Below are 26,623 nucleotides of genomic sequence, written 5' to 3' on the forward strand. Positions count from 1 at the left end.
GTCAAAATCATTGCAGTTTTTGAGTGAAAATTAATGTAGAAATGGAAATCAACTCTATTAATATTAAATTGTCACCTTTCTATTTTGAATAGAACACAACATTTCCATTCAAATCACACAAAAAACTAACTGAGTAATATAATTAAAGTTTTCACAACTTACTCTTAGTCAGATCTAAAGGTTTTTCAAAGATATCGGCTGGCAAGTCATCAACGTCTTCAGTTGCCACTGCCCTTTCCAAAGATGGAAACTTCGATGGATCATCTTTCAGGGGCAATGAGCTGCCAAGCGAACTTAACCCCACTCTCTTACGGGCTCCAACATTTGACAGGGCATACTTTTCTAGTACAAGATAACTCCTCCTGGGAGTAAACTTCTTGCGCTCTTTTTCTTGTTTTTCTCTTAAAGCAAGAGCTTTGTAGTATTCCAAGAGAGCATTCACACGAGGTGCAAATACATTCTCCTTCTCAGGCCATGCTCCACTAGCTGCAACAAAAGTAACTCAAAATAGCAAGTTTTTACTTCATAAATATCAGCTAAAAAAAAAAAGGGTAGTGTTATAGTCCAAAGAGAGAAATAAATTTTCAGGGCAAAAGAGAGAGGTAAATGCACAGACAGATAGGATATCGGAAAGCCAAACCAGACTGTCAACAAGCTAATACAATGAGCAAAGAAACAACCAAAAGGTCAAGCCTAAAGTTTATTAAAATAGTATGCAGAGATCAAAATAAATACAGGAATACTAAAGACAAAAAACACATTCAATATTTATTGACTTTCAGTACCTTCCCAAGGTTCAACAACACAAGTTAGATCATAAGTGGTATCAAGCTGCACCTAGACTGAGGATTTCTTGGTATGGAGACAGAAGAATGTTATTTTGGATGGAGAATCATTGGCAGAAGTTGAAGCAACTTCAGAAGTGACAAATGGAAGTGTACTGCAATTCATGTTTGTGTATTATATCACCTGACATTCAATATTAATAGTACCATCAGAATTTTTGCAGATGATGCAATTATCTATACTGAAGTATTATCCGGGGGAGGGGGGGGGGGGGGGGGGGGGGGAAGGGGCTGCACAATTATATAGTCAGATCATGACAGGATTTTAAAATGGTATAAAGATTAGGATTTGCTTTAAATGCAAAGAAATGTAAAATGCAAAAAAAGTAGTATCCAGTGACTAAAATATCAATGACTCATATCTGTGATCAGTGACCATAAAAAGAAATTATAACATAGGCTCAGCCATAGGTAAGGATGGTGGCAGACTTCGGTTCATAAGGTACGATACTGGGGGAATTCAACCAGCCTACAAAGGAAATTGCTTACTAAACACCTGGGTGTCACATCTTATAATATTGCTCGTGTGTGTGTGTGTGTGTGTGTGTGTGTGTGTGTGTGTGTGTGTGGGGAACTCATACCAAACAGGACTAATACAGGATAATGAAGAATGACAGTACCAATAGTGCCAGGTTTTCCTGACTCATGGCAGAGCACCATGGGAATGCTGTAAAGAATGAATTGGAAGATGCTCGAGAATAGATGTTAATTATACTGTGAAGGTATACCTAGAAAACGTCAAGAATTAGTATTAAATAAATAATTTAGGAATATAGTGCAACCTCCAACATACAACTCCTGTAAGAACTGTGAAAACAAGGTTAGATTAATAATACTGTGCTCAGAAACATTTAAACAGTCATTCTTCAAGCACTCCATATGCGAACAGCACAGGAATAAATCCTGACGTGGTTCAATGGTAAGTAATCTCTATCATGTACTTCACAGTGGTTTCTAAACTACATATGTAGCTGTACAAAAGGTGCACTTAAGTTTCTTCAGCTATTTTCGAATGTTTTCAGTCAATTTCTAATCTGTATGAACAAAAAAAAGTTGCACATTTGGGATTTTTCCAATTTCAGTTTCTGTGACTCGTTCAGAACATGCTGTTTTGGTTGGTTGGTTGGTTTGGGGGATCAAAGGGACCAGACTGCTACGGTCATCGGTCCCTTGTTCCAAAGACAAAGAACACCCACAGAGAATAAAAACGAGGAACAGAAGAGATCACAGACGATACAGAACAAGAGAAACTGAGACAAGGACAAGACAAAACGAACTAAAACCACACAGAGAGTGATGGTGGTTGGCCGACCATAGAAATAAAAAAGGAAAAGCCAACCACTTAGAAACACATTAAAAAAAAAAATCAGTTGAAAATCATAGGCCAAAGGCCACAATCAACACAAAACAATAAAAGAAAACAGAAGCACTCAGATTAAATGATAAAATCCCCCTGCCCGAATAAAACGTAAAACTAAGTCAGGCACAGTGGAGTCGTCTGTTAAAAGGGCAGGGAGCGTATCAGGCAGCGCAAATGTCTGCCTGACCACAGCTAAAAGGGGGCAGGCCAACAGAATGTGGGCCACTGTCAAAGCTGCCCCACAGCGACACAGAGGAGGGTCCTCCCGGCGCAGTAGATAACTGTGTATTAGCCGGGAGTGGCCAATGCGGAGCCGACAAAGGACGACGGAGTCCCTGCGGTTGGCTCGCAGGGATGACCTCCACACAGTCGTCGTCTCCTTAATGGCACGGAGTTTATTGGGTGTAATCCGATCGCGCCATTCAGCGTCCCAAAGCGCAAAAACTTTTCGGCGGAGGACTGCCCGCAAATCAGTCTCTGGGAGGCCAACATCCAGAGATGGTTTACACGTGGCCTCTTTCGCCAGGCGGTCAACATGTTCATTGCCCGGGATACCGACATGACCGGGGGTCCACACAAAGACCACAGAGCGGCCGCAACGCGCAAGAGTATGCAGGGACTCATGGATAGCCATCACCAGACGAGAACGAGGAAAACACTGGTCGAGAGCTCGTAAACCGCTCAGGGAATCGCTACAGATCACGAAGGACTCACCTGAGCAGGAGCGGATGTACTCTAGGGCTCGACTAGCTCAGCAGTGTAAACGCTGCAGCCAGCCGCCAAGGACCGTTGTTCGGAATGGTCCCCTAGAATTAGCGCATACCCGACACGAACAGCAACCATCGAACCGTCGGTGTAAACAATTCCAGAGCCCTGATACGTGGCAAGGATGGAATAAAAGCGGCAGCGGAAGGCCTCTGGAGGGACCGAGTCCTTCGAGCCCTGTGCCAAGTCGAGCCGAAGGCAAGGGCGAGGAACACACCACGGGGGTGTACGCAGAGGCGCCTGGAAAGGAGGCGGAACAGGGAAAAACCCAAGCCCGCAGAGAAGCTCCTTGACGCGTACGGCGATCGGACAACCCGACCGGGGCCGACGGTCCGGCAGATGGACGACCGACCGCGGGAGCAGGACACGGTAATTTGGATGCCTGGGCAAACTAAAAACATGGGCAGCATAAGCAGCCAGTAATTGTTGGCGTCGTACCCGCAGTGGAGGTACACCTGCCTCCACTAGTACGCTGTCCACAGGGCTGGTGCGGAAAGCACCAGTGGCAAGGCGTATCCCGCTGTGGAGAATTGGGTCCAGCACCCGTAACGCAGATGGGGATGCTGAGCCATAAGTCAGGCTCCCATAATCCAGACGGGACTGGATTAACGCCTGGTAGAGCCGCAACAGGGTAGAGCGGTCGGCGCCCCAGCGGGTGTGGCTCAAGCATCTCAGAGCGTTTAGATGCCGCCAACACGTCTGTTTAAGCTGCCGGATATGAGGCAGCCAAGTCAACCGGGCATTGAAAACCACCCCGAGAAACCTGTGGGTCTCCACCACAGCAAGGAGTTCGTCGGCAAGATAAAGCCGCGGCTCAGGATGGACTGTTCGGCGCCGGCAGAAATGCATAACGCGGGTCTTGGCTGCCGAAAACTGAAACCCATGCGCTACAGCCCAAGACTGCGCCTTACGGATAGCGCCCTGTAGCTGACGTTCAACAGCTGCAATGCCAGTAGAGCTGTAGTAAAGGCAGAAGTCGTCAGCATACAGGGAAGCGGAGACAGAATTTCCCACGGCCGCAGCAAGCCCATTAATGGCTATTAAAAACAGACAGACACTTAAAACAGAGCCCTGTGGCACACCGTTCTCCTGGACGTTGGAAGAACTATACGAGGCCGCGACTTGCACGCGGAAGGTACGACACGACAGAAAATTGCGGATAAAAATCGGCAGAGGACCCCGAAGACCCCATCCATGAAGCGTAGAAAGAATGTGATGACGCCATGTCGTATCGTACGCCTTCCGCATGTCGAAAAAGACAGCGACCAGGTGCTGACGGCGGGCAAAAGCAGTACGGATGGCCGACTCCAGGCTCACCAGATTGTCGGTGGCGGAGCGGCCTCTACGGAACCCACCCTGAGACGGAGCCAGAAGGCCCCGAGACTCCAGTACCCAATGCAAGCGCCGGCTCACCATCCGTTCAAGCAACTTGCAAAGAACGTTGGTGAGGCTAATGGGACGGTAGCTGTCCACCTCCAGAGGGGTCTTTCCAGGTTTCAAAACGGGGATGACAATGCCTTCCCGCCATTGCGACGGAAACTCCCCCTCGACCCAAAGACGGTTGTAAAGATCGAGAAGGCGCCGCTGGCAGTCCACTGAAAGGTGTTTCAGCATCTGACAGTGGATGCCATCTGGCCCAGGAGCGGTATCAGGGCAAGCAGCTAGGGCACTGCGAAATTCCCACTCACTGAATGGAGCATTGTAAGATTCCGGGTGGTTGGTGCGAAACGAAAGGCTCCGACGTTCCAGCCGCTCTTTAATAGAGCGGAAGGCCTGGGGGTAATTCGCAGAAGCGGAACTCATAGCAAAATGCTCTGCTAAGCGATTTGCAATGACGTCTGAGTCAGTACACACGGCTCCATTCAGTGAGAGCGCAGGGACGCTGGCAGGGGTCCGATAGCCGTAGACGCGTCGAATCTTGGCCCAGACCTGCGAGGGAGTGACATGGAGGCCAATGGTGGACACATACCGCTCCCAGCACTCCTTCTTGCCTTGGCGGATAAGGAGGCGGGCCCGCGCACGCAGCCGTTTGAAGGCGATAAGGTGCGCTAAGGAGGGATGTTGCTTGTGACGCTGGAGCGCCCGCCGGCGATCTTTAATCGCTTCAGCGATCTCAGGCGACCACCAAGGCACAGCCTTCCGCCGAGGAGACCCAGAAGAACGGGGAATGGCAGATTCGGCGGCAGTAACGATGCCGGTGGTGACCGATTGAACCACCGCATCAATGGCATCAGTAGAGAGAGGCTCAAAAGCGGCAGTGGAGGAGAACAAATCCCAGTCAGCCTTATTCATAGCCCATCTGCTAGGGCGCCCAGAAGAGTGACGCTGTGGTAGTGACAAAAAGAGCGGAAAGTGGTCACTACCACACAGGTCGTCATGCACACTCCATTGGACAGACGGTAAGAGGCTATGGCTACAGATGGAAAGGTCAATGGCGGAGTAGGTGCCATGCGCCACACTGAAGTGTGTGAAGGCACCATCATTTAACAGCGAGAGATCGAGCTGCGACAATAATTGCTCAACGATGGCGCCCCGACCTGTGGCCACTGACCCACCCCACAGAGGGTTATGGGTGTTGAGGTCGCCCAATAGCAAGAAAGGTGGCGGCAATTGGGCGACCAGTGCAGCCAGGACAGGCTGCGAGACATCACCATCCGGTGGAATGTAAAGACTGCAGACGGTAACAGCCTGTGGCGTCCACACGCGTACAGCGACAGCCTCTAAAGGCGTCTGGAGAGGGACAGACTCGCTGTGCAGAGTGTGAAGGACATATATGCAGACGCCACCAGACACCCTTTCATAAGCTGCTCGGTTCTTATAATAACCCCGATAGCCACGGAGGGCGGGGGTTCGCATCGCTGGAAACCAAGTTTCCTGGAGAGCAATGCAGAAGAAAGGGCGAAGGCTGAGAAGTTGGCGGAGCTCAGCTAAATGGTGGAAGAAACCGCTGCAGTTCCACTGGAGGACGGTAGTGTCCATGGCGGACAAAGGCGTGACAGGACTGTGAAGGCAGATTACGCCGCTGGGTCACCTGCTGCCTCCGATGGAGCACCCGTGCTAGCGCTATCCATGGCGTCTGAGGGACCGGCGAGATCGAGGTCCTCAGCTGACGCCAGGATCTCCACCTCGTCCTCAGATGCAGATCTGGAAGGTGGCGGTGGGGTGGCTGCCACCGCGAGTTCCTTGGGCTTAGAGCTCTTCTTCTTTGATTTCTCACGCTGCTCCTTGGGTTTAACTGGCTGGGAGGGCTTCACCGATTCAGTCTCCGGGACTGAGGAGGATCGTGAAGCCCGTTGACCAGCTGATTGCGGGCACTTACGCCACTGTCGGTCGTCAGCCTTCCCACTGGTGGAAACCTGGGAAGGGAGGGACCCGAGGGACCCCTTGCGAGCGTGAGAAGCCGAAGAAGTTGGACACTTCTCCGGCTTAGAAGCAGGGACGGACGTCCCTGATGGGGGGGATGGTGTTGCCCCTGAGGTAGGTGGCGCAGGAGCAACCCGGTGGGTAGAGCCCCCCACTGGCAAGGGGGCAGGAGGAGTCTTACTGCTTATCGAGCTGGCTGGAAGTCTCGAAACTGATGGGGCTAGCACAGGTGTTGTAGCAGCTGCATAAGAAGATGTCATTCGCACAGGATGGAGTCTGTCATATTTCCTCTTGGCCTCAGTATAGGTCAGCCGGTCCAGGGTCTTATATTCCATGATTTTGCGCTCTTTCTGAAAGACTTTACAGTCTGGCGAGCAAGGTGAATGGTGCTCCCCGCAGTTGACGCAGATGGGAGGCGGGGCACATGGAGTATCGGGATGAGATGGGCGTCCGCAATCTCGACATGTGAGGCTGGAAGTGCAGCGGGAAGACATATGGCCGAACTTCCAGCACTTGAAGCACCGCATCGGGGGAGGGATATAGGGTTTGACGTCACATCGGTAGACCATCACCTTGACCTTTTCCGGTAACGTATCACCCTCGAAGGCCAAGATGAAGGCACCGGTAGCAACCTGATTGTTCCTCGGACCCCGATGAACGCGCCGGACGAAATGAACACCTCTACGTTCTAAGTTGGCGCGCAGCTCGTCATCAGACTGCAAAAGGAGGTCCCTATGGAAAATAACACCCTGGACCATATTTAAACTCTTATGTGGTGTAAATGCTCGACGAAGAACTGAGGCTTTGTGGAGAGAAAAGACTCCCCATCAGCTCTCGTACAAACTAAGAATCGGGGCGAATAACTGGTACCTCCATCCTGAGACTTACGCTCTTCCCACGGCGTGGCCAGGGAGGGGAACGTTTTCGGATCGTACTTCTGAGCATTAAATTGAGCCCGAAAACGCTTAGAGACTGCTGGCGGCCAGCGAGAGACGATGTACCACGCTTCATTACGGGTCATCCGCCCTGATGCCACCTACTCCGACCAAGGGCCCTCCCCACGGGCGCCACCCAGCCACAGCAAAGGCCACCTGGCAGGATGGCCGTTGCCGGGAGTCCCGATACCCCAGGAGGATAGTCATCTACTCTTTGGCATACGTGGGGAGTTAACGGCGCAGGCATCAGTAGAGCGATCCCTGTGTTGTCAGGGGGCTACAACCAAGAGGGTACATGGCGGCCCCACCACAACGGGCTGGCTACCGTGCTGGATCTTAGGTGCAAAAATGTCCAAGGTCGTCGTCGCAGTGAAAAGAAACACTGCAGAGTGCAGCGTGGTAATCGCACACAGGGACGTATCCTCGCCCAAGAGATCGAAAACGAGCGGGACACCATTGCAACGACGAGAAATCCGGCTAAAGGTCTAATTGCACGACGGATACAGTGCACCATGTAAGGCGTCCTTCCCCAATTGGCTCGCTCTTCGGATAAATTTAGAAAGATGGAGGTCAAACCCGAGAGGGGATCATCACATAAGGCCGAAACATGTGAGACTCCTTTTAATCGCCTCTTACGACAGGCAGGAATACCGCGGGCCTATTCTAACCCCCGAACCTGCAGGGGGGCATGCTGTTTTACTGCATTTACTATCTTCTGTTTTTGATGATGGATAACACTGATACATACCAGAATTCAGATCTTAGGAAGGAGCTCTATATTGGAATGTTCCCCAACCGTGCAGTTAGCACAAAACTGCTCCCCCCCCCCTCCCCCAATCTCTATGTAACCCTACAGATCAGCCCTCTTTGATTTTCTCCATCTTGGGAGGATTTGAAGGCCTTCGTCTGCATCTATGCTCTGCAAGCCACCGTATGGTGCGTGAAGGGAGGTACCCTGTCCCACTACTAGCCACTTCCTTTCCTGTTTCATTCGGAAACAGAGCATAAGGGAAAAACTACTGTCCATATGCCTCCATACGAACCCTAATGTCCTTAGTCTTATCTTCATGGTCCTTACACGAAATGTACATCGGCAGCAATAGAATCATTCTTCAGTTAGCCTCGAATGTCAGTACTCTCAATTTCCCCAATATTGCTCCTCAAAAAGAACATCGCCTCCCCTCCAGTAATTCCCATTCGAGTTCCCAAAGCATCTCCATAATACTTGCATGTTGTTTGAACCTACTGGTAATCAATCTAGCAGCCCACCTCCAAATTGCTTCCATGTCTTTCTTTAATACAGCCTGGTGTGGACCCCAAACACTAATGAGTATTTAATAATGGATCACACTAGTGTCCAATATGTGGTCTCCTTTACAGATGAACCACACTTCTCTCAAATTCTCCCAATAAACTGAAGTTGACCATTTGCCTTCCCTACTTTGATCACTACATTTTCATTAAATTTCGTTTGCTTTGCAACATTATGCCTAGCTGTTTTACTGACGTGTGTTTCTAGCAGTAAACAACTAATTTTATTTTACAGATCCATCTTGTGTGAAATTTAAAAACTTCCCAGTAAATTAAACATTCAAAGGGATTTTGAGATTGCAGCCAGTCATAATAAACTTCACTACACGATATTTCAACTGGACACCTGCCAGTCATCTTCATGTGAGCCATTCGATGGCTCATCTGAAGATAACTGGCAGGTGTCCAGTTAAAAGGTAGTGGGACTAGAAATACATTGCCACTCTTCTTGCCTCTCATTGGTTATGATAAAGAACCATCCCACTGGCTATGCAATACTGGCATGTTGTCAACCTACGAGCTGTAGTTATGAGCCACCGTACTCCCACTGGCCCTGATCTAGACTTTGGCCTTTGCGCCATATTATGCTGTATTAAACACACTTTTTGTTGTAAAAACTTAAACTGGAAAGTAAAATCAGAATACGTGAATTAGATAATGGACAAGTCTAAATGAGTATTTTGATGCATATTATAAACATCCATCACACATAAACTATGAGTCTTATAATTGAGCACCCTGGTCGAAGAATACACCACTGGCTCACATTATTCTCACTCTTTCCATATTTTATAAATCCTGTGACACATTTTTTGTCCATTACTCATGATATGTTCACCAAAGCTTCTGTTGTCAACATTCACAGAAAACAAAGATTTTTACTTGTAGACAGACAATATCCACTACACAGCTCCCCTACATGAAGCAAGCACAACAAACTACTACTTACATATTTTGTTTGGCTGAAAACATGTAGCAATGCTCATTCATTGCCATTTTTTATGTAGTAGTGCATATGCATGCCCTATTATCTGATTTTTCCTGAAGCTTTTTCAGATTGTGGTGAAATGTACCCAGCCAGTAGCTGCAATCTCCATTAACATAGTGGAAAAAATCTTTCCCTTACAGAACTGAAGAATGCTGCTGCAGGCCAAAAAGTATCCACCAAAATGTGGAAAGGTCTTAACTGAAATGTCCTTCCTGATAATTTACAGCAGTCCACCTATCTTTGAACAATGTGGGCCTTTGTCTATATATGAAATGGAACTGCCAATATTTTCCCCTGATGATTAATTCAACACAGTTATCTACCTTTTCTCTTTTTCTCACCATTGTTATCTTCTTAACCTGCTATGCCCACATGCTTAGATAATGGACAAGTCTAAATGAGTATTTTGATGCATATTATAAACATCCATCACACATAAACTATGAGTCTTATAATATGCACAATTTTATAACAGATAACAAGGTATCTTGGCTTTGACCAGTGATTTAGGAAACATGCGACAAATGCTGTAAACAACATGAAGACAGTAATGGACTAAGCTAGAGATCAATCTGTCACCACATCCAGATATCTTGCTTGGACATTCAACTAACAACCAATCTGCAAGAATACACACCAAAAGGTGATGTCACAGCAGCTATTACATTACATTACTCAGCAAAGCCGAAGACTAGTATCGAATATTCCTTCTGACCCTCCCACACTATATATGAATCATAAATGTTGCATAACTGGGTAAGTTTTGTGTAGGAATCCACCTCCCCATGGCATTTTTTGTAATTTATGTTCAATAAACGTCCATAAAATACTCTTCAGAACCTTGTCCATTACTGAATGTATGTTTTCTGAATTTATCTTGAAGTTTTAGTTTTAATGATGAAAAGTGGGTTAAATGTTTCGCAAATATACACATTAGCCTACACTGCAGGTCAATCTGTTACCACAACCTTCCTTCAGCATTCAAGTTGGATTGCCAACTAACAACCAAATTATTACCTTTCAACCTCATCTTGACCTCAGGCTACACTACAGATGTATCTGTCACCACTATCATGACTTCGAGGGACTCCAATATCAAACTCGAGCCCATAATTGTGTACATGTAGGTATCAAGGTAAATTATGATAACCTAAATGTGTTCAATTGGAGTTTTACTAGTAGTACAATTACAATATTTTATGTACAAACAGATGTGGTTTGGAAGAGTGACTTATTTCGTACCAAAACTGATACTGTAGAATAATACATAATTTCTTCATAAATGTTATTTCCTTATAAGTGATTAAATTTGTTCATCCTGATTCACTATACAACAGAACAGCCACCAACTCTTAAGGAGTTACACAATAATATTATGAAACGGAGGTTGCTACTCACCATACAGCGGAGATGCTGAGTCCCAGATAGGCACAATAAAAGGTGTCTCACAATTAAAGCTTTCGGCCCGTGGCCTTCGCCAACACACACACACACGCAAACGGAACTAGCACACACGAGTCGTGTGTGTGTGTTGTTGTTGTTGTTGACGAAGGCCAACGGCCGAAAGCGTTAATTGTGTCTTCTTGCTGTGACTATTCCCGGCATCTCCGCTATATGGTGAGTAGCAGCTTTCCTTTTCATAATATCGTTACACTCTATTCTGGATTTTCCATTGTTAAGAGTATTACAATAATTAATTTTCTGGTAATATAACAATTGCCATTTTCGAATGTAATGAGACAAAACACCGTATAAAACTTTAGGCATGCAGATTGTGTGTCATACCGACAGTTTGGTCGGCTAGTCCCACATCCCTTGAAGTCCAACGACAGCAGCCGCAAGACAAATAATATGCTTTACGCGTAACTGTCTTGGACGGGTCATCTGGATTATGAGTCGTCTGCACCGTTGTTCGTGTAGACAGTGTGTTTAGGCAACTAGGGCAATCAAAACAACTGGCACATTTCTGTTTTTTAAGTCTCGCTTCTGCTGAAGGGATGTTCTCAAGGCAATGAGCACAGTAATGGGAATCCACCTGTAAAAGAATGAACGAGTAATATTCAAATGCGCGAAGTGAATAAATCAATCTCTTTTAGTGAACACACTGTCATCAAGAAGCATTAGGCGATCTTCCAAAAGTTTTACCTCGTGTAGAACACAGTATCCACATCTTACTTTCAGACAGTGCCTGCAAAAGTATATCCTCGAAATTGGTTTCAACGAACCACAAGTGCAAGCATAACGAACAATGTCTGGGAGATGAATGAAAGCCATGTTTCCAAGGGAAAACAATGTTCAGGCTATTTACATATCTTCTGGCATTTTGTCATTATTTGAAATAAACACATTGACAGTTACTCCCGTAAGCCGACACAAAGTTTATCACACCGACGTACCGGAAAGTTATGCCACTTCCCCTAAGCGCCTAACACACGAGCGACGGAGCTACATCTACAATCTGCAGACCACCGTGAGGTGCATGGCAGAGGCTACGTCCCATTGTACCAGCTATAGGGGTTTCTTCCTATTCACGTAAGGAGCGCGGGAAGAATGACTGTTTGAATGCCTCATCTTATTCTTCTCATCTTATTCTCACGATCCCTATGTCAGTGATACGTAGGGGATTGCAGTATATTCCTGGAGTCATCATTTAAAGCCTCTTCTTGACACGCTGTTAATAGACTTTCTCGCGATAGTTCCTTCAGGAGCTTTCCAGTTCATTTCCCTCAGTACCTTGTGACACTCTCCCGCGAATTAAACAAACCCGTGACGATTCATGCTGCCCTTCTCTGAATAGGTTCAGTATCCTCTGTGAGATCTATTTGGTATAGGTCCCACACACTTGAGAAATATTCTGAGACAGGTCGCATGACTGATTTGTAAGCAATCTCCTTTGTAGACTGATTACATTTCCCCAGTAGTCTACCAATAAACCGAAGTCGACCACCTGCTTCATCCACAACTGAACCTATGTCTTCATTCCATTTCGTATCCCTACAAAGTGTTACACCAAAATATTTGTATGAGTTGGCCGCTTCCAATAGTTACTCACTGATATTGTAGTCAAAGGATACCACGTTTTTTCATTTAATGAAGTACACAATTTTACTTTCCAAACATTTAAAGCAAGTTGCCAGTCTTTGCACCACTTTGAAGTCTTGTCAAGATCTGTCTGAATAATTTTGCAATTCCTCCAGGTAGTACTTCATTACAGATAACTGCATCATCTGCAATAAGCCTGTTTTTACTTTTAACATTGTCTGCAAGGTCATTATTATACAACACGAACAGCAAGGGTCCCAGTACACTTCCCTAGAGCACACCCGAAGTTGCTTCTCCATTTGACAATGACTCTCCACCCAAGATAAGATGCTGCATCCTTACTCCAAAAAGTCCGCAATCCAGTCACAAATTTCGCTTGATACCCCATATGATCGTCTTTTTGACAATAAGTGTAAGTGTGGTACTGAGTCAAATGTTTTTCAGAAATCAAGAAGTGTAGCATCTACCTGACTTCCTTGATCCAAAGCTTTCAGTACGACGTGAGAAAAGTGATAGTTAGGTTTCACATGATCGATGTTTTCGGAATCTACACTGGTTAGCATTGAGGAGGTCATTCTACTCAAGGTATCTCATTACCTTTGAGCGCAGAATATGTTCTAAGATTATACAACAAATTAATCTCAAGGATATTGTATGGTAACTTTGTTAATCACTTCTACTACCCTTCTTGTAGATACGTGTGACCTGTGCTTTTTTACAAGAACTGGACACCGTTTTTCAAATCTAGGTATCTACGATATATCATAGTTAGAAGAAGGGCTAACTCAAATTCAGTATAGAACTTGACAGGGATTCCATCAGGCCCTGGAGCTGTGTTCAATTTTAACGATTTCAGCTGTTTCTCAAACCACTGACACTAACACTTATTTCAGTCATCTTTTCAGTGGTATGAGGATTACATTGGGGCAATTCTCCTGTGTTTTTCTTTGTAAAGAAACACTTGAAAATAGAGTTAAACGTTTCAGCTTTTGCTTTGCTGCCCTCAGTTTCAGTTCCTGTCTCATTCACTAAGAACTGAACCCTGACTGTGGCACCACTAACAGCCTTTACGTATGACCAGAATTTCATTTGGTTCTGTGAAAGATCATCTGATAATATTCTGCTGAGGTAGTCATTGAAGGCATCACACATTGCTTTCTTGACAGCCAAACAAGTTTCATTCACCATCTCCCTGTCTATAGCCCTATACTTTGATTTACACCGATTATGCAGTAATATCTGTTTCCTTAGAAGTTTCTTTATAGTGACTGTATACCATGAAGATTCCCTCCAGTTATGAACTGTTCTACTGGGTACAAGCCTATTCAGTGTGAGGTCAATATTCTTATAAACTTGAACCATAGTTCCTCTGCATGCTCCTGCTGAAGTTTCAAGTGCCTCATTGAGCTTTGACACTACTGGTTTTAATATCTAGTTTACTGAACATGTATATCTCTCTTCATGGTTTAGTTGTCATTTGTGTTTTGGTAACCATTATCGCCATAACCGTGTTGTGGTCACTGACACCAGTTTTGATGTGGACGTTTTCAAAGAGATCAGGTCTGTTTTATATCATGAGATCCAATATGTTTTCATCATGAGTTGGGTTCCTAGCTATCTGTTCTAGGTAGTTTTCAGAGAAGGCATTTAGTGATCCATCGCTTGGGAGATGGCGCATGTGTGGACAGTGCAGTGGACAGTCACTGATCACATGGAAATCCCAGGCAAGCTGATAAATCAGACAAGCAATTCAGGCATACAATGATGGATGGCAATATGGTTTCCTGTCTGCAACTCGTTGAGCATGGATGTTTAGATTAGATTAGATTATATTAGATATACTTTATGTTCCAATGAATCCATAGTGAGGAGATCCCTCAGGATGTAGAATATGTCAGACAGACAAGAATACACAATAAACATTTACTACGAAAAACAAATATGAGTATGCTATGAATCTTTGACAGATCCTAAGTGGAATGATCTTCATGGATGTGTAATGAGTAAAAAAATTTTAAACCTATTTTTCATCCGTGAGATAGTAAACATTGAAGAGAAGAATCATTTTACAACACTTATTTACAGTTATGGCACTACTGCACTGAATTGGTACAGCAGACAGACTGTACTAGTATTTTAATATTTGCATTATTATTAGTAGTAGTAAAACACACACACACACACACACACACACACACACACACACACAAGTGCATCAGGTTACTGAAAATGTGTGTTCCTGAAAAATCGATGCATTTTGGACCAGAGTAAGTCATATTAAAAAGGAAAGATACTTCTAATTGTTCTACAGATTTACATTTATTTGGTCCACTGAAGATGGCCAGAGAAGAATAAAGTCGATTCTTGACCAATTAATCATAATTTTGCAGAACATGGGAAGTGTTTTTCCTTTTTAATATTATTATCATGTACTGCCAAGTACTGACGGAAAGTTCAGATAATGTTACAAAGTAAGTGACTTTAAATCTTTGTGAAAGTTGTTATTATTTTTAGTATTGTTTCCAGGAACTGAGCTGTTTGTTTGAAAAAGAGTTATATTTTTAATGATAAATTTCATTAAGGAGTAAATGTATTGTAAAGCAGTAGTTAGTATCTTTAGTTCTCTGAACAAGCCTCTGCAGGATTTCTTGAGTTCACACTATACATAATTATTATTACACGTTTCGACCTGGAAGGCTTTAGCTTGGCTTGATGAGTTACTCCCATATGAAATTATGGAATAAAAATCAGCATGGTATGTCAGTTTTTTCATTTTTATATCCCCTACACCTGATAGCATTTGCATTGCAAACAGATATTTCCCTAGGCACTCCAGCAGTTCTGTGGTGTGATTCTCCCAGCTGAATTTATTATCAAGCTGTAATTCCAAGAATTTAACACTGTCCACTTCTATGAGTTTGTCACCATATTTTAGGCATATAGTCGTGGGAAACCTGTTACAAGTTGTAATCTGATGGAGTACATTTTTTCAAAGTTTAGTGACAAAGAATTGGCTAACAACCATTTATTAATGTTGATGAAAATTACATTAACCGATCTTTCTAAGACTCCACTTGAGTTGTCATTTATTGCAATGTTTGTTTCATCTGCAAACAAAACAAACTTTTGTTTTGTTTCGTTTTACCTTCGCTGAATAAGAACTTTGCGTTTGAATTTATATTATTCAGGGACCTCAAACCACTGGAAAATGAAATTCAGTAGGAGCTGCCATTTATATTTAGAAATAATGTAAAATACACTCTCAGATTTTGCAGTGATTTGCATTTTGAAACTTGTGCTGTAGAAGTAGAATTGATGGAAAATCCATAGTAGTAGTCACGACATTCTGGGCTCTATCAGATGATTTTCTGTTCTTGCTGAAACTCTGTGTATTGCTTATGGTGTTGTCTGCAGATACAGAACTCCTCAAAGATCGAACAATAACTGTTAATTTTCTCGATTGCATGAAAATTTTCACTTAACAACAGGTAAACAGAGCGTTGTCAGAAACATTCGAGCAAAGAATGAATAGGGTAACACAACTCAGCAGGTTGGCCAAAGTACAACTAAGTCTCTTCACTCATTGTCTGTAGTTGGTGCTTTACACACATAGTGGGACACATCTCTCAGAATGTGCAGGGATTTGTTCCATACTTTCCGACATCTACATCTACATCCATACTCCGCAAGCCACCTGACGTTGTGTGGCGGAGGGTACCTTGAGTACCTCTATCGGTTCTCCCTTCTATTCCAGTCTCGTGTTGTTCGTGGAAAGAAGGATTGTCGGTATGCCTCTGTGTGGGCTCTAATCTCTCTGATTTCATCCTCATGGTCTCTTCGCTTGACTCTTTGGTGAAGGTATGTTCTCGAAACTTCAACAAAAGCCCGTAACGAGGTACTGAGCGTCTCTCCTGCAGAGTCTTCCACTGGAGTTTATCTATCATCTCCGTAACGCTTTTGTGATTACCAAATGATCCTGTAACGAAGCCCACTGCTCTCCAGTGGATCTTCCCTATCTCTTCTATCAACCCTATCTGGTACGGATCCCACACTGCTGAGCAGTATTCAAGCAGTGGGCGAACAACCGTACTGTAACCAACTGCCTTTGTTTTCGGATTGCATTTCCTTAGGATTCTTCCAATGAATCTCAGTCTGGCATCTGCTTTACTGACGATCAGCTTTATATGATCATTCCATTTTGAAACACTTCTAATGCCTACTTCCAGATAATTTATGGCATTAACTGCTTCCTGTTGCTGACCTGCTATATTGTAGCTAAATGATAAGGGATTTTTCTTTCTATGTATTCTCAGCACATTACACTTGTCTACATTGAGATTCAATTGCCATTCCCTGCACCATGCGTCAATTCGCGGCAGATCCTTCTGCATTTCAGTACAATTTTCCATTATTACCACCTCTCGATATACCACAGCATCGTCCGCAAAAAGCCTCAGTGAACTTCTGATGTCATCCACAAGGTCATTTAGGTATATTGTGAATAGCAATGGTCCTACGACACTCCCCTGCGGCACACCTGAAATCACTCTTACTTCGTAAGACTTCTCTCCATTGAGAATGACATGCTGCCTTCTGTTATCTAGGAACTCTTCAATCCAATCTGATAGTTCATATGCTCTTACTTTGTTCATTAAACGACTGTGGGGAACTGTATCCAACGCCTTGCGGAAGTCAAGAAACACGGCATCTACCTGTGAACCCGAATCTCGTGGACGAATAGCGCGAGATAGGTTTCACACGACCGTCTTTTTCGAAACCCATGCTGATTCCTACAGAGTAGATTTCTAGTCTCCAGAAAAGTCATTATACTCGAACATAATACGTGTTCCAAAATTCTACAACTGATCGACGTTAGAGATATAGGTCTATAGTTCTGCACATCTGTTCGACGTCCCTTCTTGAAATCTGGGATGACCTATGCCCTTTTCCAATCCTTTGGAACGCTACACTCTTCTAGAGACCTACGGTACAGCGCTGCAAGAAGGGAGGCAAGTTTCTTCACATACTCTGTGTAAAAGCGAACTGGTATCGCATCAGGTCCAGCGGCCTTTCCTCTTTTGAGCGATTTTAATTGTTTCTCTATCCCTCTGTCGTCTATTTCGATATCTACCATTTTGTCATCTGTGCGACAATCTAGAGAAGGAACTACAGTGCAGTCTTCCTCTGTGAAACAGCTTTGGAAAAAGACATTTAGTATTTCGGCCTTTAATCTGTCATCCTCTGTTTCAGTACCATTTTGGTCACAGAGTGTCTGGACATTTTATTTTGATCCACCTACCGCTTTGACATAAGACCAAAATTTCTTAGTATCTTCTGCCAAGTCAGTACATAGAACTTTACTTTCGAAGTCATTGAACGCGTCTCGCATAGCCCTCCTCACACTACATTTCGCTTCGCGTAATTTTTGTTTGTCTGCAAGGCTTTGGCTATGTTTATGTTTCCTGTGAAGTTCCCTTTGCTTCCGCAGCAGTTTTCTAACTCGGTTGTTGTACCACGGTGGCTCTTTTCCATCTCTTACGATCTTGCTTGGCACATACTCATCTAACGCATATTGTACTATGGTTTTGAACTTTGTCCACTTATCCTCAAAACTATCTGTACTTGAGACAAAACTTTTGTGTTGAGCCATCAGGTACTCTGAAATCTGCTTTTTGTCACTTTTGCTAAACGGAAAAATCTTCCTACCTTTTTTAATATTTCTATTTACGACTGAAATCATCGATGCAGTAACCGCTTTATGATCGCTGATTCCCTGTTCTGCGTTAACTGTTTCAAATAGTTCGGGTCTGTTTGTCAGCAGAAGATCAAATATGTTATCGCCACGAGTCGGTTCTCTGTTTAACTGCTCAAGGTAGTTTTCAGATAAAGCACTTAAAAAAATTTCACTGGATTCTTTGTCCCTGCCACCCGTTACGAACGTTTGAGTCTCTCAGTCTATATACGGCAAATTAAAATCTCCACCCAGAACTATAATATGGTGGGGAAATCTACTCGCAATGTTTTCCAAATTATCCTTCAAGTGCTCAGCCACAACAGCTGCTGAGCCAGGGGGCCTATAGAGACATCCAATTACCATGTCTGAGCCTGCTTTAACCGTGACTTTCACGAAATTATTTCACATTTCGGATCTCCGTCAATTTCCTTCGATACTATTGCACTTCTTATCGCTATAAACAGGCCTCCCGCTTCACTGTTGATGATAGCTGGCAGTATGATGGTGCTGAAATGCACATAGTTTAGATATCTCAAGAAATAAAGTTGAGTCAAATTGTCACACTTAATCTGGGGTGATGTAACTGCACATCTGAAGGGGGAAATTCTTGTATTCAGATATGCCCTTTCTGTCATCTCCGCTGGCATATTCTCAATAGGCATTGTTTCTGCCCAATATGTTTATCTGTCCATTAACGTAAACAAGCAACAATATTCCTCCGAAGGTGAGAGAGGCCCTATGAGGTCTGTATGCATGTGAGAGAACTGACTTGGTGTCTTGGGAAAATCTCCCACTGGCTGGTACACATGCCTGCAAACTTTACATTTTCGACAGTTCAGACGTTCCCCTACCCATATATGGCAATCTTTCTTTATACTGGGTGGCACAAATTTCTCTGTCATCACTTCAATGGTAGTGTTCACAGTGGGATGTGCAAGGTTATGGATGCTGTCAAAAACTGATTCACGCAGTGACTGGGACATAAATGGCCTAGGTGGTGTCTTGGACACATTGCACTAAATAAATTCTTCCCTACCCAATAACAACACTTGCTCGAGCTTAAGGGATGTTGGGTTGCTTTGCAACATCTATTGTAGCAGCTCATCTCTGGCTTGCTCCACACTCAATTTGTCGTTATCTATTTTGACAGAAATTGCACCAACTCTTGAGAAAAGAATTCAGCCACTATGTTCTCTGCACCTATAATGTGCCTTATCTGAGTAGTAAATTGTCTGATAAATTCTGACTGGCGGATCTGGCGAGAATAACCTTCTTTCATACTTTGGAAAGTGAATGTGATTGGCTTGCGACCAGTGTAGATCGTAAATAGTCAAGCTTCAACATAAGAATAGATGTGGTGTATGGCCAGTGATTTCTGATCATATGCACTCCACTTAATCTAGGCTCCCGAATGCTCCCAGGAGAAAATCCGTAAAGCCTTCCAACTGCCTTCCATGTTTTGACAGAATTTTTGCTGCAGCAATAGCCAACTGGTTGGCTTCAGCGCATTATGAACTGGGTGAGAACCGTGCTGCTCTTTGTAAACTAGCTCTTACCTTTTCAAAGGCTTTCTCCGTGGTGGGCGTCCATGGTAGGGGCTGTTTGCCTGTAGTGTTTGTTACCTACTAGTGTGTCCATCAGCGGTACCTCCATCTATACTGCACCAAGTAGGTGGCGCCTATAAAAGCTGAGATTTCAAGGAATCTTCATAACTGCTGAAAATCGATCGACCAATGAATGTTTCGGAAGCTGAGTGGATACCAACTGCTGATACCATGTGACCGAGGAATGTCACTTGGTTTTGGTGGAGAACACGCTTTGCTTCATTTAGCACAATCCCAAATAGCTTTATCCTGACAAATAATGCTTTGAAGTAATCTTCATGTTACTCAGCTGTCCATGAAACTATTAAAAATTCATTCAGGTATGGCTCTGATCACTATGGGACTTAACATCTGTTGTCATCAGTCCCCCATTCAGGTATATAAAGCAGAAATCCAGGCCCGTCAATACTTCATCTACAAATCTCAGACAGGTCTTGGGCTACATTTTTCAATCGAAATGGGATATGGAGGCATTCCCAAAGTGTGAAAGACTTTATCACAGCCATCTTGGGAATGTTATCTTCAGTGATCAGAATCTGGTTGTGTGCCTTCTTTCAATCCACTACGCTGAAGACCATAGCCCAAGGCTGATATTTCTTACAATCTCGCAAATTATTTATGGGATAGTAGTCAGGTACTGTCTGTGCATTCTGAAGTCAATAATCCCCATGGGGTCTCCATGTCCCATCTTTGTTCCTAACGAGGCGCAATGGTGATGCCCATGCACTATCCAATCTTCGTAAAATGCCTGCTTGCAAGATGTTTTCAAATTATGTTTTTGGTTCTGCAAATTAGGCGAGTGCTATTCTCCTTGGTCAGCAGGAGACTGGTGGGCCTGCTGTAGTCTTGATATGGTGCACTGTGGTATACATTACCTTCAACCCTCTACCTGGAACTTCTTACCTCATTTCAAGTTTAACTGAATCATCAGGTAAAGCGACTGTGTTGCTTGTACTTCTGGCTATTGTGCCCGTTATCATCTCATCTCTCCACCTAACTTGCGCTTGTGTTCATCTGTGACCACAATCCATGATGGTGGATGAAATCTGCACGTAGTATTGGTTCATGCACATCAGCCAGTATGAACATCCATTTGGAAACCTTGCTGAAACATATTTCCACTGTCGCCTCCTCTTCACCATTAATCATGAGGGACGAATTGTTAAATGCGCCCACCACCTCTTTTCGATTTCGATCAAATGGAAGTGCGCTAACGTTTGAGTCTGAATTGGACAGGTAACATCAGTTTACCTTTCTACCTGTCACATACAAGTAATGGTGCACAGACTAACTCATTTAGACATTTGCACGGGTATTGGAGGAATGTCTCGAATAACTGTGCCGATCTTGAGTGCCCCACTCTGTCTGTTCTTCTGTCACTCCACCACCGCTGTCTGTGGACATAACTCTGTGGACATAATGGCCAACTATTCGTACATATTCTAGCGCCCTCGTGAAGCTACACAGCCTGCTTCGCCTAATGCAGGTCGTTGGGGCCGTTTGGGAATGCATGGGGAAATGTGCGTCTCGTGACGAGCACACCAAACCATGTGGTATCAACATAGTCGACTGTCTAGCCCATCAGGACCCCGTTCTTGTTTGTTCGACTCCAGCAGCAATAATTTTTTTTGCATTGCTCCCTACTGTAACTTCAGACTGCGGAGCTGATCGTCGACAGACTTCCTTGGCACCTGTTGTGTAGTTGCAGCTTCCACTGTGTTGCAGTTGTCTGCTACCTATGTTATTGCTGAGTCGCTCGCCGGCCCCACTGCCGCATGGACTTTGTCAGCAACTGACAGTACAGACCTAATTCTGACCATCCCGCAAGTGACTGATGCTGTTTTCGCTGCCAGCGGCAGCTGCGTGAGCCACACATGCCGAAGTCTCTCATTCGACATTACTGTCCCTTCTACAATACTCTTCAGTTGCCACCAGAATTCAGAAGGGGTGCTGTCATCATTACGTTCGAGCTGTACGACCTGCTGGATCAGTTGGTCTAAAGATTTGCTCATGAGCTGAACCAACATGCCCCACGATTATGGATATCTATTGTGTGTAGGAGACATCAAAATGACGTCTGACATTGTCTCCAGTGCTCGAGCGTCCAGGCTATTAACTAGCACTGCAAACTTTGTGTAGTCACAATAAAAGGTTATTTATTTGTCACACGACCGGTTTCGGGCTCATGCCCTCACACAGGTATTTAAAAACATGAAAACTCCCAATTACACAAAAATGCGAAACGGAGAGTAGCGAAAGTTTAAACATTATATTGCTCTTGCCACAAATTGTTCTTAATTATGTACAAAACAACAATATTGAACAAAAACAATTCTTCCTTTTTTCAGACGAGTTGTGCATATTATTATTATTATTATTATTATTGATAGTGGCTGAAGTTGTATAAATATGTTGATGAGCATAACTGTTGTACAGCAGATGCTATTAATTTCAGCCCTCTCATATTCATCTGAAATTACAAATTGTGAACACCAATAATGTATATCTACAAACCGCCACTGAGTCACACTCTATGGTAAAGTACCTCTCAGCTCCGGCATGCTAGGGAAGTGGCAAGACTCAAGATAACTTTTTTCTTTTGGTTCAATAGTTTTTCTTTTCTCTTAAAGGCATGCACAATTTTGTTAACATCTGCAACGCACATTCAGTATTATTCGTGAAGGATAATTTGTTTCGTGAACGAGAGGTAGGAAATATGTTGGCTTCTATTTCCTCCATCTCCATATCCAAACACATGTCAACTAATTCAATTAAATTCATTCTTGTTTTTCTAATGGAGTTTATAGTCCATGTTTAATGTGATTAGCAGTTGTTGAAGTCACGTTCAATGTCCATTTTTATGTGGTGAGAATAAATGGTATTCATTGAACATAACATTTTGTTTGAAGGAAATTTGTATGTTATGAATGCAGTTGAAGGAAGAAACAATTTCAAGTCACGTAAGTCAAATGCGTTATTACAGATATTTAGGAGCAGGAGTAATTTCTGCGAAATACTGGACCTTAAAATTGAATGTCACAGGGTCAAATTAATTCCTTTATATGAGTTTTTCCAGATCTCCGTGGGTTTATCAGACATTCAGCATAAGGGGTGTAGTGTGGCATTTCACATATGCACGCCCGAGTCCGACGACAGTTAGTAAAAGAATCACTCCAAGCGGCATTTCGAACTCAGCATTGGATAGCATTTTGATTTATAGGTTTAATTATGAGCGATCCCTATAAAACGGTGATCCCGGGAACAAAAAAAGGAAGCAGCAAATACAGTACAAGTACAGTACATAGCGAGGTCGTAACTTTGCATTATGAAGAGATACAAGATCAAATGTAGAAATAGCTTTCATGTTTACAAGAAGAGCTACAAACGCAGATTAAGGAGTGGCACGCGCCAGACACCTCACGTAACGACAGGAAAGTGCATAGAGGAACAGTACGTGTTGCAGGTGCGAGAACTACAACGACCGACGAGGTCGACAAACCAATGATGAAAACACAAATGCCGACGTTCCCGAGCTATGATTCGCAACGTCCACAGAAAATAAAATCACGTACGACGATACGAAGTTTGCGGAGGCAGTTAATAGCCTGAACGCAATAGTGGCGCAGATGGTTGCGGACGTCATACTGAAGCCCCTTGCACATGAACTTTATCGACACTTGCGAGACATTGTTGTTCAACGCTTAGGAAAGTCGTTAGACCAATGGATACAGCAGTTCCTACAATTGGAACGTATCGCATACAGGAAGTCTTTGGAATTGTGGTGACATCTCAGGGGCACGGTGGAAGAAGCAGCGATGACGGATGAGACACTTCGACACTTCATGTAGATGCTACTGACGGCAGTATTCTCTTGTGGAAAGACGACATTAATTCTGTGCTGGGAATAGCTGACGGTGTGTAGACGACAGTAGAGCAGGCAAGCACCTTGGCGGTAAAACATGAAGCCGACGATCACTATACAGTTGAGAGCGTAACTATCAAGAAAGTCTCTATACACGTAGTCGCGGGACATCGGATTGTTAGTTGTCGTGGGCATTTGCTCATATTGCACATTTGAACCTCTAATGCCTTGATGATACCAACATAGCGTTCTGATATATTGGCTCTGAGGACTATGGGACTTACTAGGCACGCAGTCCGGAACCGTGCGACTGCTACGGTCGCAGGTTCGAATCCTGTCTCGGGCATGGATGTGTGTGATGTCCTTAGGTTAGTTAGGTTTAAGTAGTTCTAAGTTCTAGGGGACTGATGACCACAGCTGTTAAGTTCCATAGTGCTCAGAGCCATTTGAACCATTTTGACTATGGGACTCAACATCTGAGGTCATCAGTCCCTTAGAAATTAGAACTACTTAAACCTAACTAACCTAAGGACATCACACACATCCATGCTCGAGGCAGGATTCGAACCCGCGACCGTAGCAGTCGCGCGGTTTTGGACTGAAGCGCCTAGAACCGCTCGGACACTTCTGATATATTCCTTGTTATCCATTTCTCAATTAACTATCTACTTACGAATGTACCACTTGAAATATTACACATTATATAACACATCCTGACATGTTTTCCGATTGCTTTTCTGTCGCTGGTCCTATTTTCCTTTGTCTTCCCCTGCTTAAGGGCTACGTGACATGTAGTCTTTGTTTGTTCAGATTGAATTGAATGTTTTTATAATATGCTGCGTGTTTATTGTAGTATTTTTCTTCACACTTACTTCGCAATTTATGGTTTGGTATATCACTCAACCACACGTCTGCTTACCAGGAGACTTACCAGTTTCATGATAACGTTGATTGTGACCTTTCCTATATATTTCAATACTTACTGCTTAGTGGGAATTCGTTGCGGCATATTACGTTAGGTTCACAATTTTGTTAATTAAAACGTTTTATTAAGTAAGTGACATGTTATGAAAGTGTGACTGATAGACTGCATTGATGTAACTTTACATTCGTGTTTTATTAGTTATGTAACATGATGATGCGGACAGATGTTGGATTGACCTCAAGTAAGAGGTTTATGTTTTACTAGTGTACGACAACATAAGAGGTCTGTTCAAAAAATTCCGGAACATTAGTAATTTCACGCCAATGGTATGTTGTAGCGAAATGCCGTTGGCATCCGCGCACGCGCCTGTGTTTAATGTGTAACTGCCGGAAGTTTCATTGTTGTGTATCTGTTAGTTATTGGTCAGTGCTGTATTGAGTAGAACATTGTATCGCACAGTTTGCAAATTTCGAGATGGCAGAATTGGAGGAGCAACGCGTCTGCATTAAATTTTGGGTGAAACTCACGAAAACCTTTGTGTAGACACACCAACTGATGCAGGAAGCCTACGTTGAAGCGTGCTTAAGCGGTACATGATGTTAACGTATGGTTCACGCAGTTTAAAAACGGGCGGACGGAAGTTGCAGATAACCTTCGTTCAGGACGCTCTTCGATGTCTACCGACGACGCTCATGTACAGAAAGAAGAATGTAACACTTCAGTTGGATCATGTCATGAAATCCTGTGAGAATGAGATGGCCTGAAATGTGGCGAGACAATTCATGGCTCTTGCATCACGACAACGCAACCGCACGATCATCCCTGTTCGTGTGTGACTATTCCACAAAAAACGAAATTGCTGTGCTGCGTCATCCTCCGTAGTCTCCAGACTTGGCGTCTGCCTTCGTAGCTTACGCCGGCACGGTAGCTCAGCGTGTTCGGTCAGAGGATTAGCTGCCCTCTGTAATAAAAAAAGTGAGTTAATCGATGAACAACGAACTTAAACGGATGTCTTACGATGTCCGCCCCGAGCAGATGCAACGAACAAAACCGAACAAAATGAGATTAAAAAAAAAAAAAAGCGGTAGCGTTTCCGCCTACCATGCAGGGGGCCCGGGTTCGATTCCCGGCAGGGGACTGGGTGTCGTGTGTCTTTCATCATCATTGACCCGCAAGTAGCCAAAGTGACGTCAACTAAAAAGAACTTCCAATACGGCGGCCGAACTCCCCCACATGGGCCCTCCCGGCCAACAATGCCATACGATCATTGCCATTTTTTCAGTCTTGGCCACTACTGACCTTTTTTTATTTCCAAAGTTGAACACACTGTTGCAAGAAAATATCCAGATGGTGCTTTGTGCAGTCCAGCAAGAGGGGTGCCAGACTGCTTCCGAAGTGGAAACGGCGTTGGGAGCAGTGTACTGAGAGTGGAGGAGAGTATGTTGGAGACGATGCACAATAAGTAAAAGGTAAGCGTAGAAAAATTTTGTAAACAAAGTTCCGGAAGTTCTTGAACAATCTTGTATAAATAAATATTTTATCTTCAGTTTGTATTCATCAGTCTGTGATTATAATTGTTTTGCTCCAGATGTTTCACGGGCATTGGCATTAACATTACATCATGATTATCTATAAATAACATTCAATATTGATCTCCATTTAGTAGATTTTTTTACGATTATATGGTATATACACACATCAAAAAAAGTTATTGCATCACCTCGGTTCCGAGAATTCCGGAACCGGTACAGAAAATTGGAATAGAGATCAACATAAACATCATTTCCGCCCTTTTTATTTCTCATGAAAACCATACCTTGCATGTTGTGCCACCATACAGCGAGACCTTCTTGCATTGAATCATGCCTGCATCTACCGTGGCATACTAT

The 26,623-nt window shown here is 43.8% G+C and overlaps 1 protein-coding gene across 1 annotated transcript in view; it reads right to left on the minus strand.

Annotated features, from left to right (window-relative positions):
• LOC124618726 (dynactin subunit 4) overlaps positions 1-11,975 on the minus strand; it is a 52,153-nt gene extending 40,178 nt beyond the window's left edge. Inside the window, exons 1-3 of the mRNA XM_047145372.1 lie at positions 11,713-11,975; positions 11,353-11,602; positions 163-486 (exon numbers count right to left, since the gene is read on the minus strand). Coding sequence (XP_047001328.1) covers positions 163-486; positions 11,353-11,602; positions 11,713-11,841 — 703 coding nt within the window. The 5' untranslated portion in view covers positions 11,842-11,975. The remainder of the gene's footprint in view (positions 1-162; positions 487-11,352; positions 11,603-11,712) is intronic.
• Between the last annotated feature and the right edge of the window lie 14,648 nt (positions 11,976-26,623).

Source organism: Schistocerca americana, chromosome 1 (genome assembly GCF_021461395.2).
Source record: "Schistocerca americana isolate TAMUIC-IGC-003095 chromosome 1, iqSchAmer2.1, whole genome shotgun sequence".
NCBI classification, from domain to species: domain Eukaryota; kingdom Metazoa; phylum Arthropoda; class Insecta; order Orthoptera; family Acrididae; genus Schistocerca; species Schistocerca americana.